This window comes from Passer domesticus, chromosome 31 (genome assembly GCF_036417665.1).
Source record: "Passer domesticus isolate bPasDom1 chromosome 31, bPasDom1.hap1, whole genome shotgun sequence".
Classification (NCBI taxonomy): domain Eukaryota; kingdom Metazoa; phylum Chordata; class Aves; order Passeriformes; family Passeridae; genus Passer; species Passer domesticus.
In genome coordinates, this window is record NC_087504.1 from 151,513 (window position 1) to 165,346 (window position 13,834).

A 13,834-nucleotide genomic window follows, 5' to 3' on the forward strand; every position below is an offset into this window, starting at 1 on the left:
CCAAACAGCTTCGTTCAAACCCAGCATTCCCAGTGAAACCTTGCCATGCCCCAACAAGACACAGTTCATAGAAGCAGGAACACATGCATCAAAGCTTGCTTTGGTGCTGCTGATCCAATTAAACCTATGATGAAGCAAAAGGAGGAAGACATTTCAAGCAATTGCAACCAGAAAGATCAGACTCACAGTGCTGATCACTTTACAAAGATGTCACAGCCTGAAAAGATGGAAATTCATCCAAAAAGGGAGATCTCGGCGCTTGGCTTAATGGTGTGTATGAAGTTAACAATGGATGGTTTGTTTCCTGTCTTCCAGGGAGTTTGAAACAATCAAGGAGAGGAACAAGCACAGAAGAAGACATTGCCCACACAAGGATGCACAGCCTCTCCCCAAGAAGAAAAGGCCAAATTAGCCCTGCACTTGTCCAGGACTAGCAAGAGTTAGGCCTCAAGAGGATTAGAAAGAAATAAGATAGCTTTTTAAGATTTTAGGATTCTTTATTCGTCCATTAAATTTACGTGGTAGGAATTTCTCAATTAATTAGTTCAGATACATTAATAATATAAAAGATGTATTAGTACTATTAGATGATAAGTTGTGTTAAATTACTAGTAGATTAATAGTATGTTATTTATCATTACATGTAAGAGGTTACGTGTTCACTATGCTCCATCCTTTCTCATTTTGTCTTTGTTGAGACATGATCTGTCTTTATCATTAAACCAAAGTTTGTTCCATTTTGCCTTTCTGTCTGTATGAAATCCCTGAGGCAGTGTTCGTTACATTTCCTTGGTGTTGGAAACACGACATTTGCCCTGAGAGGGCAATGGGGGCACAGGAGTCCCCCCCAGGCCCAGCCCCTGGCTCAGCTGGCAGCACTTCCAGAGGCGTGTCCCCATTACTGCCAATGAAATCATGGTGGAGCTTCCTCCTTTGATTCCTGAACATCTCAGCTGGGAGTGGCTGGGGAGGTTTTGCTGAATTCAATGCATTGGATCTAAAGGAGTGCTCTTGTCTCACTGTACTTGCTGGGATAAAAGTAGTGGGTTGAGGCCTTTTTGTTGCCCAGCAACATAACTTTGTTTCGTTTTGGGGGACAGATGGACTTGAGCACCTTGGAGGACTTTTCTAACCTCTCTGATTCTAGAAAAGAAACATCCACATGCACCACAAAGACACCAGGAGTTCAGATTCAGTTTCTATTTAAAGGACCAGGCGCTGAGCCTCCAGTAATGTCCTCAGCTAAAGCAGAGCGGCTGTGAACCTGATCCTCTCACTTCTCACAGCTTTGGTATTTGCGCCAAAGAAGAATCCAAGTCACTCTTTTACCGAGCCCAGCAAATGGCTCTGCCTAGCAAGGCTTTGGCAGCAGGGGCTGTGGAGGATGGCAGGGGGCGAGGCAGGGGGGAATGGCCAGGCTGCTTCTGGGAAGTGACCAAAGCTTGCCCTTGCCTGCTGGAGCCAGTGCAGGTGGGATCTGGAGCCTACAAAGTATCTGCCTTGCAGTGGGCCTTGTTCCAGGTGTTTTCCCAGCTGGTGGCTGGTGTAGGTGTAACATGCAGGCTGGGAAGGAAGCAAGATTTGCTTTTGCTTAAACCTTAGGCAGGGAAGCAGTACAAGTGGCTGGGTTTTGCCATATCTGGCACCTAAGTAGTCAAACAAAGCTGAAGGTCATTAGTGTGGAAAAGAAATTCTCTTGGTGTTCCTTCCTTAGAGGAATGCCAGAGTAGTAGAGATGAACATTCTCCCTTCTTCAAGGGAGCTGGAAGAGAGACCTAGAAATTCTGCATGACCTGTTGACTACAGCAATGCTGGTGCACTGCCCCAGTGTGTGTGTCCGCATCAGCTGCCCTGAGAAACATCCCGTTTCTCCAAGTTTCAGGGATGGAGTGTTGAGGTGAGAGACCAGCTCAGCAGGCCAAAGGAGGGAAAACATCAAGTGACATTATTGGGCACCAGACAATTGAGAAAGGGGGCAGGATGAATGCCGCCACTTGGAGAGAAAGCTCTGCACTTGGTTCTGCATGGAACGATTTGCAAGCTCCAGCTCCTCTCAGAGCCAGAGGAGAGGCAGCGGCAGGAGTCCTTGTGGTTCTGCAGTGCAGGAAATGTGGAATGGGCCCTTGGACAGTGCCAGCCTCCTCTGCCTGTTCAGCTGCAGGCACCTTACAGAGAAGCACAGAGGAGAGCCAGAGCTGTCCCTGCTCTGCTTTTCCCCGTCCAGAGGACTGAGGAGAAAAGCCTCAATGGGAGCTCCTCAGAGCAAACTCTCAGCAGAAGAAGTAGAAGGGGCAAAGGTGGCCTATCCCTGTTTCTGTCCCATGGCTCCCCTGGGGTTCTGCATGGAATGTTGGGCTGTGTCCGTAGCAACTGCCCTTGTCTGCTGCTCCTGCGGCCGTTGGTGGAACACTGGTGGAGCAGCTGGAGCAGCAGCTGCAGCATCTGCTCCTGGCTGTCCCTCAGTAGCCACCTTCTGCACTCAGCGCCACAGCTGGCCTCTGCAGCGACATCCTCATCTCCTCGTCTGCCGCCAGGCATCCCCACAGCACTTTGGCACTGTGCAAGGTAAGAAAATACCCGTGGGCCCCAAAGCACTCACAGAACAGCAGGAGGCTCAAGCTGGCTCTGCCACCAACCACCAGAGATATGGTGTGTGGTCACTTTCCCCAGACGAGGTTGCACATGAAAGCAGGGTGCAACTTCTCCAGGAATAATGCTGCCTCCAGGGGAAATACAGACCTTTCCATAGAGGATGTAGGGAGCTGTCACGGTGCACTTGTAGATTCTCGTCCACTGATCACCTGATTAGAAGTTCTTAGCACCCATTTACGTTGTGGTAACCCCAAAACCACTTGGTCATTCCGGGGGAGGTCAGGGGTTCAGTGTCCACTAATCCTGTTACACCCTCACTCTGGTCACACCTCCTGCAAAGCTTCAAAAACCAGAAGGATGGGACTTCTCCTCTGGGATGCCTGCCCATCAGAGCATGGAAGCAGTTTGCTGGGCTTGTCCTGCAGTACTGGCTTTCATCCTCCAAAATGATCTGGTTGCAGCAATTCTTATGTACTCACATACTTACATCACTTACAGACACTGGAACAATATTCTATTTTCATAGCTTTTTTGATTTTTTTCCACCTGCCTTGCATCTCTTTTCCAGAGAGATATTGCTATAGATTTGTCTGTGTTGTTCAATGTGTGTAGGGCTGGCTCTGCCTCACGGTCAGAGGCAGCTGTGAAATGTCCTCTTGAGTGGTGCTTCTCAGGAACACAATCACAGTATCACAGCATTTTCTGGGCTGGAAGGGACTCCCAAAGATCATGGAGCCCAGCACCTGGGTCTGCTCAGGACATCCTTAAGAATCCCAGCCTGTGCCCAAGAGCAGTGTCCAAAGACTTTTGGAGCTCTCTCAGCCTTGGTGCTGGGAGCCCTTCCCTGGGGAGGCAGTTCCAGTGCCCAAGCCCCCTCTGGCTGAAGAACCTTTTCCTTCCATCCAACCCAAGCCTGCAGTAGTGCATCTTCCATGCATCCTCTTGGCTCTTCTCACTGGCCCCAAGACTCACGGCACTCTAGTGCCTGCCCTTCAGCTTTCCTTCTTCAGGAAGCTGCAGAATGCTAGAGGGACCTGCCTCAGAAATTCCAAGTGAAAAACACAGCAATGACACCTAATGGAGGGGAGCTGGGACAGAGGAGCTTGGGGTTTTCAGTGATGATGAGGATGAAAAGCAGGCTACCGACACATCTTGGCAGAATGAGTTTTATCTGGAGCGTTGTTTTGATCTCTTTCAGGTGGAAAGGAGAGGCACAATGAAAAGGAAAGCGAGAGCCCACACTGAGCCGTGAGTTTTGGCCTAGGGTTAAAGGACAGCAAACTTGAGGAATGGCGAGCAGGACAACTGCTCTTTCAGAGTCAGGGTGGGATTGGTCCAAGGCCGTGGCTGCACACCAGGTGTCTCTTGACCACTTGCCTTTCTTACGTCCTACTCCTTCTTCCTCTAGACACATCAATGTTGGCAGTGACTTTCAGGCCGAGCTCCCCGAGCTGCAGACCGGGCCGCCAAGTGAGGCTGAAGAGCCTGCAACCCTGGTCTGGAAGCCCTTGGAGGAAGACGACCCTGACCTGGATAAACCGGACAGTGGTAGCTGTCCTTCCACTCCTGAGATAGTCGGGCATGTAAAATGCTGGTTTTTGGGTAAAATGGCAGCTTTTGGCAGGCTCTGCTTCTCTCCTTGTCATGCCCATCTTCCCTTGTGGAAGTGGTAGGGGCAAGGAGAATGCTCTGCTTTTGCAGCAGAGCAGGAAAAAGAGCAACTGTGCTGCTCTCCAAATGGGTCAGGGGCATCTGCCACTGGAAGAGGGGAGATTGGCCCCCACTCCTTATGCCAAAAGCTGCTTGGAAGGGAGAGGCAGCACTAGGTGGGCCCTTGCTTCAGCTTCCCCTTGCTTTGCTCTCCTTTTCGTGCTCTCCAAGCTGCAGGCTTTAGCTCTTGTGCTTTCCTCCTGCCTTGTATGGCAAGCATTCCCCTTTGTTGGCTCAAGGCTGACTTTGGGTGGGTTTTTGTTGTGCTTGCAGTCAGAGAACTGTTGGACATGGCCAGCTCCCGTGGCCTCCCCGGGGCAGCAGCTCAGCTGGAGCTCGCCCTGCACTGCCTGCACCAGGCTTGCGGCAGCGTTCCGGTAGGAAGCGGCTGTTTGGGCGCGGGCAAGAGTGGGCAGGGAATTGATAAGGTCCGGGCAGCGGGACAGCCTTTCCTGGCTGCTCCTTGAAGAAGGGAGTTCACAAGCAGCAGAGCACTCGCTGCCTGCTGTGTCTCGTCCAGCTGCGGCAGGGCTGAGCCCAAATGGCTCCAGCAGGGACAAGATCTCTCCTGGAGGCAGCGCCGCAGGGTCCTGCAGCCTGCTGCCTTGAAAACCTCCTGGAGATCTGTGTTCTTTAAGACATTTTGAGGGGCAATTCCCAGAAGCCGCAGTCAGCTGAGGCAATTCAGGGTGCAGGAGGAGCAAAATCATGGAGTTGGAGAGGAAAATGCTACCCTTGGGAGCAGGAGCCAAGGGCTGGGCAGCAAAAATGAGGGACTGGGAGCAAAGCACAATCTTTGACCCATATGAGATCCAGTGTCCTGAATCCTCAGCTGAAGACGCAAAGCGGCTGCAGGGCAGCATGGGTGGGGTTTGGCTCCTTTTTTGTGTTGTGGGGCAGCTCAAGCCTTTTTCCTTTGCATCTTGCAGGAGGCTCTGGAGATGTTGCTCTCAGGGGGTCCTCCAACAGCTCAAGGCCATCCCTTGGCTGATTATCATTACGCAGGTAACCTAAGCCCAGCTTCTTCCTTCACTGACACATGCTGCCGTGCCCTTAATGGCTGTGTCAAGCATTTCTGCTTCAATTAGTTGTGCTTAAAACCAGCACACAATCTCGCCTTCTCTGGGGGCAGGGAAAGCACCAGCATCTACTCCTTCAGCTTGACTCGTTTTCCATGCTTTTTTCCCTGGGGAATGCCTGCTCTCGTCTTCATCACCTTCTGAGGGAGCAGACATGCACACACGTGAATGACGGCTGGCACCAGCTTGCTTTCGGCAGCCAGTGGGATCTGCTTCAAGTGGCTAGAGGGATCAATTCAGCTGCTGCTTTTTCTTGCCAGGCTCTGATAGATGGACACCTGAGGAGAAGGAGGCCTTCCAAAAGGCTTTCCACACCTACGGCAAGGATTTCCATCTCATCCAGAAGCAGGTAAAGCCACAGGACATTCCACACCTTGGCAGATCATCAAAAGGACAAGTTGACTATTGTGGTACCAAATACTGCACCTATGTCCCTCTTTTCTCAAGTACCAGAACTGTTAAAGTAGTCACAGAACAGGACATGGAAGGCCTGTGTGAAAATGGTGATCCTTCCTCTGCAGCCCTTCTCTCCAGGCTGTTTTGGAAGACAAAGCTCTGTTCTGTTAAACCTGTCTCCCAGGTGTGCTGCTGCTTCCACAACACCTTGTGCTGGGATAACTGCAGTGAACGGGGCAAAGAAGAACTCTGCTAGAGGGACTTGGTGTTGATCTGTGCATTACATGCGTTACCACGTAGCACAATACTCGGTTTATTACATTGCATAATGCCTCTCTGACTCCTGCATATTGATTTCATTTTACACCCTCCTCAATTTTCTCCGTGACTTTAATTCCTACTTTACTCTGTAATCTCATTGTTCTCCAATGCACCCTACAGGATGGCCATTTCAGATTCCTTCTTTTGCTTTTCACAACAGATCCCAAGTAAGACCGTGGCACAGTGTGTGGAGTATTACTACTGCTGGAAAAAAGAGCAGAAACTTGCCAGCAGCACTCTTGCTCAGGTGAGTGGGAAGAAAATCCAGACATGCCAGCAGGGTCAAGAAACGGGCAGAAGGGCACAAGCCCTGCTGGCAAGCCACGCCAGACGCCGCTTTGCCAAGCTCCCTTGGTCCCACGCACTGGGAGAGGCGCAGCAGGTGCTGCCCGGGGCTTTCTTGTGCTGCTACCCTAAAATACGGAATTCTGGAGCACAACTTTGACCCAACAAAGCAGCACCACCACCAAAATGGGCTTTGACTCTCTACAAATCAGTTTCTCAAGGGCTGGCACCCTCAGATTCCAATCAGACCTTTCATTCCCCACTGCTTGCTAACATCAGCCATCTGGGCTGCCTTCATGGAGATGCTGCCAAATTTTAGAGATCTTTTGTAGCACCCCAGCGTATCCCCAAGAAGGAGCTGCCGGTGCCATGGCACCTTTAATACTTTCCTTACCAGCAAAGAACAATTTTCTTCACAGAGAGAGACAGAGAGAGGGAGAGAGAGAGATCATTTTGGGTAGCTGAATATAGGTAATCATGTGTCTTCACTAGTGTGATTGAATGTAAAAGCCATGCCCTAGACATGTGGGGAGGAAAACCAGAGATAAATAGATGTTAGGCAGAGAGGTAGAAATAAGACATGTAGAACTAGAGATAGCCACGTGTTTATCCCACCCCCTTAGAGCTGTAGTGAAGGGGAGTATTTTCCTCCAACCTCCATGGCTGGCAGCCTGCCGCAGCCCACTGCCATATCCAGCCCTTTTCTCAGCTCTTCGGGGTTTGGAAGAATTTGCTTAGGCTGATAGATTTTTGGGGTGGATGCTGTGAATTCCAGCTTTCTGAGAGGAAGGAAGCACTGATAAGGATTCTTTGATTCCCAGACTGCGGGCAAACGGAAGAGGAGGAAAAGCCCTCCCAGGAAGGAGACTGGGGAGACAGGGAAAAGAAGCTGCAAGCGGGCTGGCAGTGCGGAGTGTCCCTGCTGCCAACCGCGCCAGCCGCCCCAGGCGGCGGGAGGCCCCTTTCCGTGCGGGCAGTGCCAACGGTGCGCAAGCTCCTCCTCCTTCTGCTCCCACCTGCCCCTTTGGCCTAGAGCACGCTGACCCTTTCCAAAGGCACCACAGGGCAAGCTGAGGCCACTTGCAGGATCGCCCCTGGCAGCCCTGCTCAAGCTTACAGCCCACTTGAAACCCAAACAGCTTCGTTCAAACCCAGCATTCCCAGTGAAACCTTGCCATGCCCCAACAAGACACAGTTCATAGAAGCAGGAACACATGCATCAAAGCTTGCTTTGATGCTGCTGATCCAATTAAACCTATGATGAAGCAAAAGGAGGAAGACATTTCAAAGAGTTGAAACCAGAAAGATGAGACTCATGGTGCTGATCACTTTACAAAGGTGTCACAGCCTGAAAAGATGGAAATTCATCCAAAAAGGGAGATCTCGGCGCTTGGCTTAATGGTGTGTATGAAGTTAACAATGGATGGTTTGTTTCCTGTCTTCCAGGGAGTTTGAAACAATCAAGGAGAGGAACAAGCACAGAAGAAGACATTGCCCACACAAGGATGCACAGCCTCTCCCCAAGAAGAAAAGGCCAAATTAGCCCTGCATTTGCCCCAGGCTAGCAAGAGTTAGGCGTCAAGAGGATAGATAGAAATAAGATTGTTTTTCAAGTTTTTAGGATTGTTTATTCTTCTATTAGTTTACATGATAGTAATCTCTCTGTTTATTAGCTAAGATATATAAGTATTATTCAAGATGTATCAGTAGTGTTAGATTTAGCAATAAATGTAACAGGTTTGGTGTTTCTATGCTTCAACTTTTCACATTTTGTCTTTGTTGAGACACAATCTGTTTTTATCATTAAACCAAAGTTTGCTCCATTTTGCCTTTCTGTCTCTATGAAATCCCCAAGGCAGTGTTCATTACATTTCCTTGGTGTTGCAGGCACGGCATTTGCCCTGAGAGGGCAATGGGGGCACAGGAGTCCCCCCCAGGCCCAGCCCCTGGCTCAGCTGGCAGCACTTCCAGAGGCGTGTCCCCATTACTGCCAATGAAATCATGGTGGAGCTTCCTCCTTTGATTCCTGAACATCTCAGCTGGGAGTGGCTGGGGAGGTTTTGCTGAATTCAATGCATTGGATCTAAAGGAGTGCTCTTGTCTCACTGTACTTGCTGGGATAAAAGTAGTGGGTTGAGGCCTGTGGTAATCGGTGGAAGAAATGCGGCACTCAGTATGAGTGATCAGCAAATCTCAAAACTTTATTGATAGGCACATACATTTATATTGGTGCTAATGAGGCCAATACATATTGCAAAATGCGAGCTCATTATTGCTTAGTTACTTATCAGCTAACTACGCCTACCTTAGCATTCTTGTGGCTACTATGTTGCAGCTGTCCACATATTTTCTTCATATTTCTAACTAACCATCCTCTCCCCCATCCTGATGTTGCACCAAGGGCACAGTGCCCTTGCCAGGTTTGGACACTGACTGCTGACTCCTATCCTCATCTCCTTCTTGCTTAACTATCGGTATTAGATCAGTGTGACCTTTGTCAACTGGCTAGCTGTTCACAAAATCTTCCACACTTCCCCTGTTTTTCTGTTGCACAAGCATAGTCTGATTAGATGCAGCAAGTATCATTCTTTGAACCATGTTGTGTAAGCACATGCAAAAAACAAGGCAAAACTAACACTACTAACAAAGCTATAATGCCTACTATAATGATGACTCTAAGAATAGAGTGCAACCATGATCCCAAGCCTAAAGATTTGAGCCATTCATCAATACCGGAGCCCGATTCTACCTATAAGTTACCAGTTAACCTTCGCAACTCAGAGAGCTGGGAGTGGATGGACTGGGAATGATCAGAGAGGTTCATGCAATGCATGCCCTCAAATTCTTCACAACCATGGCCTTGTGCCAGTAAAAGGAAGTCAATTGCAGCTCTATTCTGAAGCGTTGCATGGCAAATAGAATCAACATCAAGCAAAAGGCTAGAAAGTGCCAAAGAAGTGGCATTAGTTTGTTTAGCAAGCCAGCATCGCAGCTTGTTTAAAATGGCATGGGCACCTGCTGCTGATACCCCTGGAGCCAAAAAGGATGCTGCCACTATGGCCCCTGGGGACCAAAATTTTACATCATCTTTGCAGTCAGCAGTAAACGCATGGGCCATTCTTTTAATTCTATGATAGCGGTGGCTCATATTTAAGATCATGGATTTATTGGGTGTGAGTAGAGACAACCGTCCAATTGTACATGGCCTCCCTCTCAGCATCGATGGGACACCAAGCCAAGCACAGTCCCCACATATTAAAAAGTAACCTGCTGGTAATTGAATAGGGTCATTTGATGAGATTGACACCCTCTTTGTGGTATAATTGCACCAGGTTGTTGCATTACGGTAAATGGCCATGCTAGAAGTTACAATAGTAGAATAGTTCTTGGCTGGCAGCTGACTTTTATGCTTAAACCTAAGGCATGCATCCGCCATCACTGAGCCTAATAGTTCCAATTCTTGGGGTTCCTGCAGTGCTATAGGAAAATGAGAAATCCATTGGTCCCAGTTATCTACACTGACCCTGGCGTCATTGGTTTTGCAGGTGGGTATTTTTGATGGGCATGGCCAGGGATCTGCCGGTAGTCCAACCAAACAGGTGGTAAATGGATTGCTGGGAGAAGATAATGACAAGCAAATAGCCTCCTGGTTAGTTAAATTTGCCATGGTGATCCAAATATTAGTCTTGGGCTGAGGTGGAGCCCATGCTTGATGGGTTCCCACTCCTTTGGCAATGTCTGGGCTGTCTATTAAGAGGGTAAAAATGAGTAAAACAGCAGCATAAGTCTGCCACATCACCCTGATTTTCCCGGGCGCTGTTTTGAACCATCCAGACATTTGGGAAATTAACAGGTTGCTCACAAACTGTTAAGAAAGTCTCTTCTCTCCTTTCTCCTTTTTCTTTCTCGAGCTGCCCAGACTTAATCTTTTTAGAGCCCTTAAACAATCATCCTACGCTTGGTTGGGATCTTGATCCCCCAGAATCGGACCTACTATATCTAACTGGGAGAGGAGAATACCCCGACCACACTTACACAGTAAGATACACATTTGAGATTGCTGTAAACGTGTTTGGCAAAGTGCTGGGTTTCCCACCTAAACCATGCGAGAATTTTCTGTTCTGGGGACTCATACAACTGTAACCCTTGGCAGCCAGGTAACCCTGTAAAGGCCTGGAGTTCTACTTGCCAGGAATCCCACTGCCAATAAAATGCACAGCTTCTGCACCACAGCTCAGGTAACTGGGACTGAAGCACCCACTTAGTTTGCTGACAAGCCCCGCAAAAAGGCAATATCCATGCAGCACACTGAGTATTTTGACACTTAATACAAGCTAATCTCTTATGCCTTCTATGATAAAATGTATGAAGTGTAGGAATCAGGCTTAGTATACTGTCCAGAGATTGACACCGATCAATTGCTCGGTCAATGGCAAAGCTACAGTGTCCTTTCAGCTTGAGAAGTATCAGTCGAATGGTGATCAGCAGCTTTGCCTCCACTCGCCGACCGTCCTCTTCGCTCAGTTGTCTGGGGTCTGGTTCCATCTAACACGGCTGCTGGGGTCCATTTAGCAGCTACCCACAAGGATCCTGTAGGGGTAGAAACACAAAGATACCCGCGGCCCCAGTATAATACCTTAGCAGGACCTTGCCATTGTCCTGTCTTGGGATCTCTGTATTTTACCCATACGTCCTGCCTCACACTATCTTTCTCTGTTACATAATGATGAATTACAGCAGGAACTTTGCTTTCCCCAAAAACACACAGGTGTTTTAAGACAAATAGACACTTTAGCAATCTTTCTTGCGGCTCTCTAATATCTTTGTATTTACCTAGATATCTTTTCATGGTACCATTAGCTCTTTCTACGATCACTTGTCCTGTCGGGGAATTAGGGATGCCTGTCACGTGTTCTATCCCCCACATTTGCACAAATTGCTTTATTCTTTTGCTGCAGTAGGCAGGCCCATTGTCTGTCTTAATACGCCGTGGCACTCCCATTACTGCAAAGCAGCTACTGAGATGCCTCTCTACATGCTCTGTTTTCTCACCAGTCTGTGCTGCGGCCCATATAAAATGACTATAGGTGTCTATAGTAACATGCACAAACTTTATCCTTCCAAATTCAGCAACATGTGTGACATCCATTTGCCAGGTCTCATTTGTATTCAGCCCTCTGGGGTTAACTCCTAGACCTAACCCGCAGCCTCCATTATGATGACTACATATGGGACAGGCTTTGACTATTGCCCGTGCCTCTTCCATAGATATCTGAAATTCTCTATGGAGGCCTTTTGCATTTTGGTGAAACATGGAGTGTGCCCCTCTGGCCATAGTCTGCCTGGGAATTGGAGTCACATGTGTGATTGAGACTAGCTTATCTGCTCAGGAATTACCCTTTCCTAGACCAATATCCCACTTATGACTTCTGATATGAATGACAGAGAAAGGATACTTCCTCAGCTTAATTGCCCTCTGTAACTGTATAAACAGCTCATGTAACCTCCTGTTTTGAACCTCTTTTATAGAGGCATCTTCTATTCGCTCGCATACTCCAGCAACGTACAAAGAATCTGTCACTATATTGAGGGGCCCAGAAAAATGCATCATGGCCCAAACAACAGCCAATAACTCCATGGTTTGTAAAGTATCCAATTCGGAGGCCTGGAGAATCTGATGGTGCCATTGTCCCTTTTCCTGCCAGGTCACTGCAGCAATTCTGGATTTTCTTCCTGCATCTGTGTAGGCTGTTATGGCATCCGCCAGGGGTTTCTGTGACCTTTTTGGGCATTGAGTCCAACCCCATTGCCCTACCCAATTCAACGGTATATTGGGGATATCATCAGTGGCAATCACACTTCCGGCTCCTAACAGTGCCTCTTGTAATTCCATACTGTTTATCAGGTACCAGGTCAATGTATCTTTCTTCATTGGTACCCGTGTCTGAGCAGGCTCCTTTCCCATGATCTGTGGTGTCCATTCACGACCCTTCTTGATGAAATCAGCCAAAATTTCAATTTTTTGAAGGAGGGTTTTATGCTGTTGAAGTGGAGGAGATATCCATTCCAAGGCCCACGCCTCCCCCGTTTTTCTGTTTTGCTGAGTAAATGCACCTAGTAAGTATTTAGTTCCACACCAAACTGTCAGCTGTATAGGGAGGTTAAGGTCTCGTCTCCGGACACTGCCCTGTGTCACACAGTCCAATATCTGTCTGTCTTCTTTGCTTGTTGAATGGTCAACGTTTCTCTTGCTCTTGATAGAGTTTCACATTCTTCATTGAAATCCATCTGGACTTTGCACCTGTTAAAACACAAACAAATCCCACGTCCCCGCAGGACTGAAGAATTTTCACAAAATCCTAGAGGTGAAGAATGGGTCCTGGTTTCATTTTGCAATGTTACATAGAGAAATGTTAAGATAAGAGTAATTAGGAATAAATTCAGATAATACACACCATCAACAACACATACAAGATCAGAAAATTACCAAACACTACAACACTGAACTCTTATCCCAGAGTCTGCGACAGCTGATAAACCTTAAAATGACAGAGAATTGGAGAAATCATGTCCGGATTCATGGTTCTCCAAATCACCTCTGAAAATGGCTCAGCCATCATAGATGGTCAAATCGCCAAGTCAAAAGGACTTGAATACTATTTGATGCAGAAAACATCTGGGTCGATTGTCAGTCACTCTATCCAAATAGAGTTAGAACTTGGCCAGAGCCCGAACTCTAATTGGTGAGTATCACTTAACACATTTTTTAAACAGGACTTTTAAAAACAGCTGTTATAAACAAGAAACCTTAGGGTTACAAACCAATCAAACCAGCAAATAATTGAATCCTTCTGAAGTTTCTGTCAAGACAGAGATTTTCTAAACACAGCACACTTCTTAAATTCTCTGCTGGAGTATTTCTGTAATAATAATAAAAGAACCACAAAACTGGCAATTTGGATAAAAACCCTCAGAAACATCTAAATAGTTAGGAAATAAAAAGACAGGATCTTGAAGAGACAAGTGTCTTGCAGGTGATCACACAAAAAAAAAAATAGAAAAACACATGAAAGCCGGCTGCAAACACCACAACAACACACCAACAACAACTCTCATCACAAAAATCTGAAAACTCCCTAACAAGAAGTGCTTGAAGGGGTTAAGACAACCTTCCCAAAGTATTCATCTAGTATTAACAACAATCACTATCTATCAGCATTACTTACAAAACCCGAAAATAACAAAGGTTATAAACTTAATATAAATAATTCTTAAAACTTTGAATCATTGGGGAATCGACTGATGACCCCACAACAGGATCTGATTCACCTTTCCCAAATGCTTTGTCTTCCAAGACACCTTGAGTAATTAAATCTTTACTAATACTTTCATCTTTACACGACATTTTGTTTCCCAGGGAATAATTTTTTATAATAAAAGCAGTTCCCCTT

At 47.3% G+C, this 13,834-nt stretch overlaps 1 protein-coding gene and 1 long non-coding RNA gene across 2 annotated transcripts; both read left to right on the forward strand.

The window, feature by feature from the left end:
- The first annotated feature begins 2,422 nt into the window (after positions 1-2,422).
- On the forward strand, positions 2,423-4,643 carry LOC135287940 (uncharacterized). The gene is made up of 3 exons (XR_010351366.1): positions 2,423-2,565; positions 3,791-3,840; positions 4,001-4,643. It is a non-coding gene; the product is annotated as an uncharacterized LOC135287940 (long non-coding RNA).
- A 98-nt stretch (positions 4,644-4,741) lies between these two features.
- On the forward strand, positions 4,742-8,206 carry LOC135287911 (zinc finger protein 541-like). Its single transcript, XM_064401153.1, has 4 exons — positions 4,742-5,307; positions 5,642-5,730; positions 6,259-6,345; positions 7,830-8,206. The coding sequence occupies exons 1-4, from the start codon at positions 5,244-5,246 to the stop codon at positions 7,836-7,838; spliced, it is 249 nt and encodes an 82-aa protein (XP_064257223.1). The 5' UTR covers positions 4,742-5,243; the 3' UTR covers positions 7,839-8,206.
- The last annotated feature ends 5,628 nt before the right edge of the window (positions 8,207-13,834 follow it).

Excerpts from the sequence above, each read along its gene's own strand:
- LOC135287911 (XM_064401153.1), top strand. The coding sequence starts at position 5,244 with ATGTTGCTCTCAGGGGGTCCTCCAACAGCTCAAGGCCATCCCTTGGCT. Across the intron at positions 5,308-5,641 it reads GGCTGATTATCATTACGCAG|GCTCTGATAGATGGACACCT; the intron begins GTAACCTAAGCC and ends TTTTCTTGCCAG. Across the intron at positions 5,731-6,258 it reads TCCATCTCATCCAGAAGCAG|ATCCCAAGTAAGACCGTGGC; the intron begins GTAAAGCCACAG and ends TTTTCACAACAG.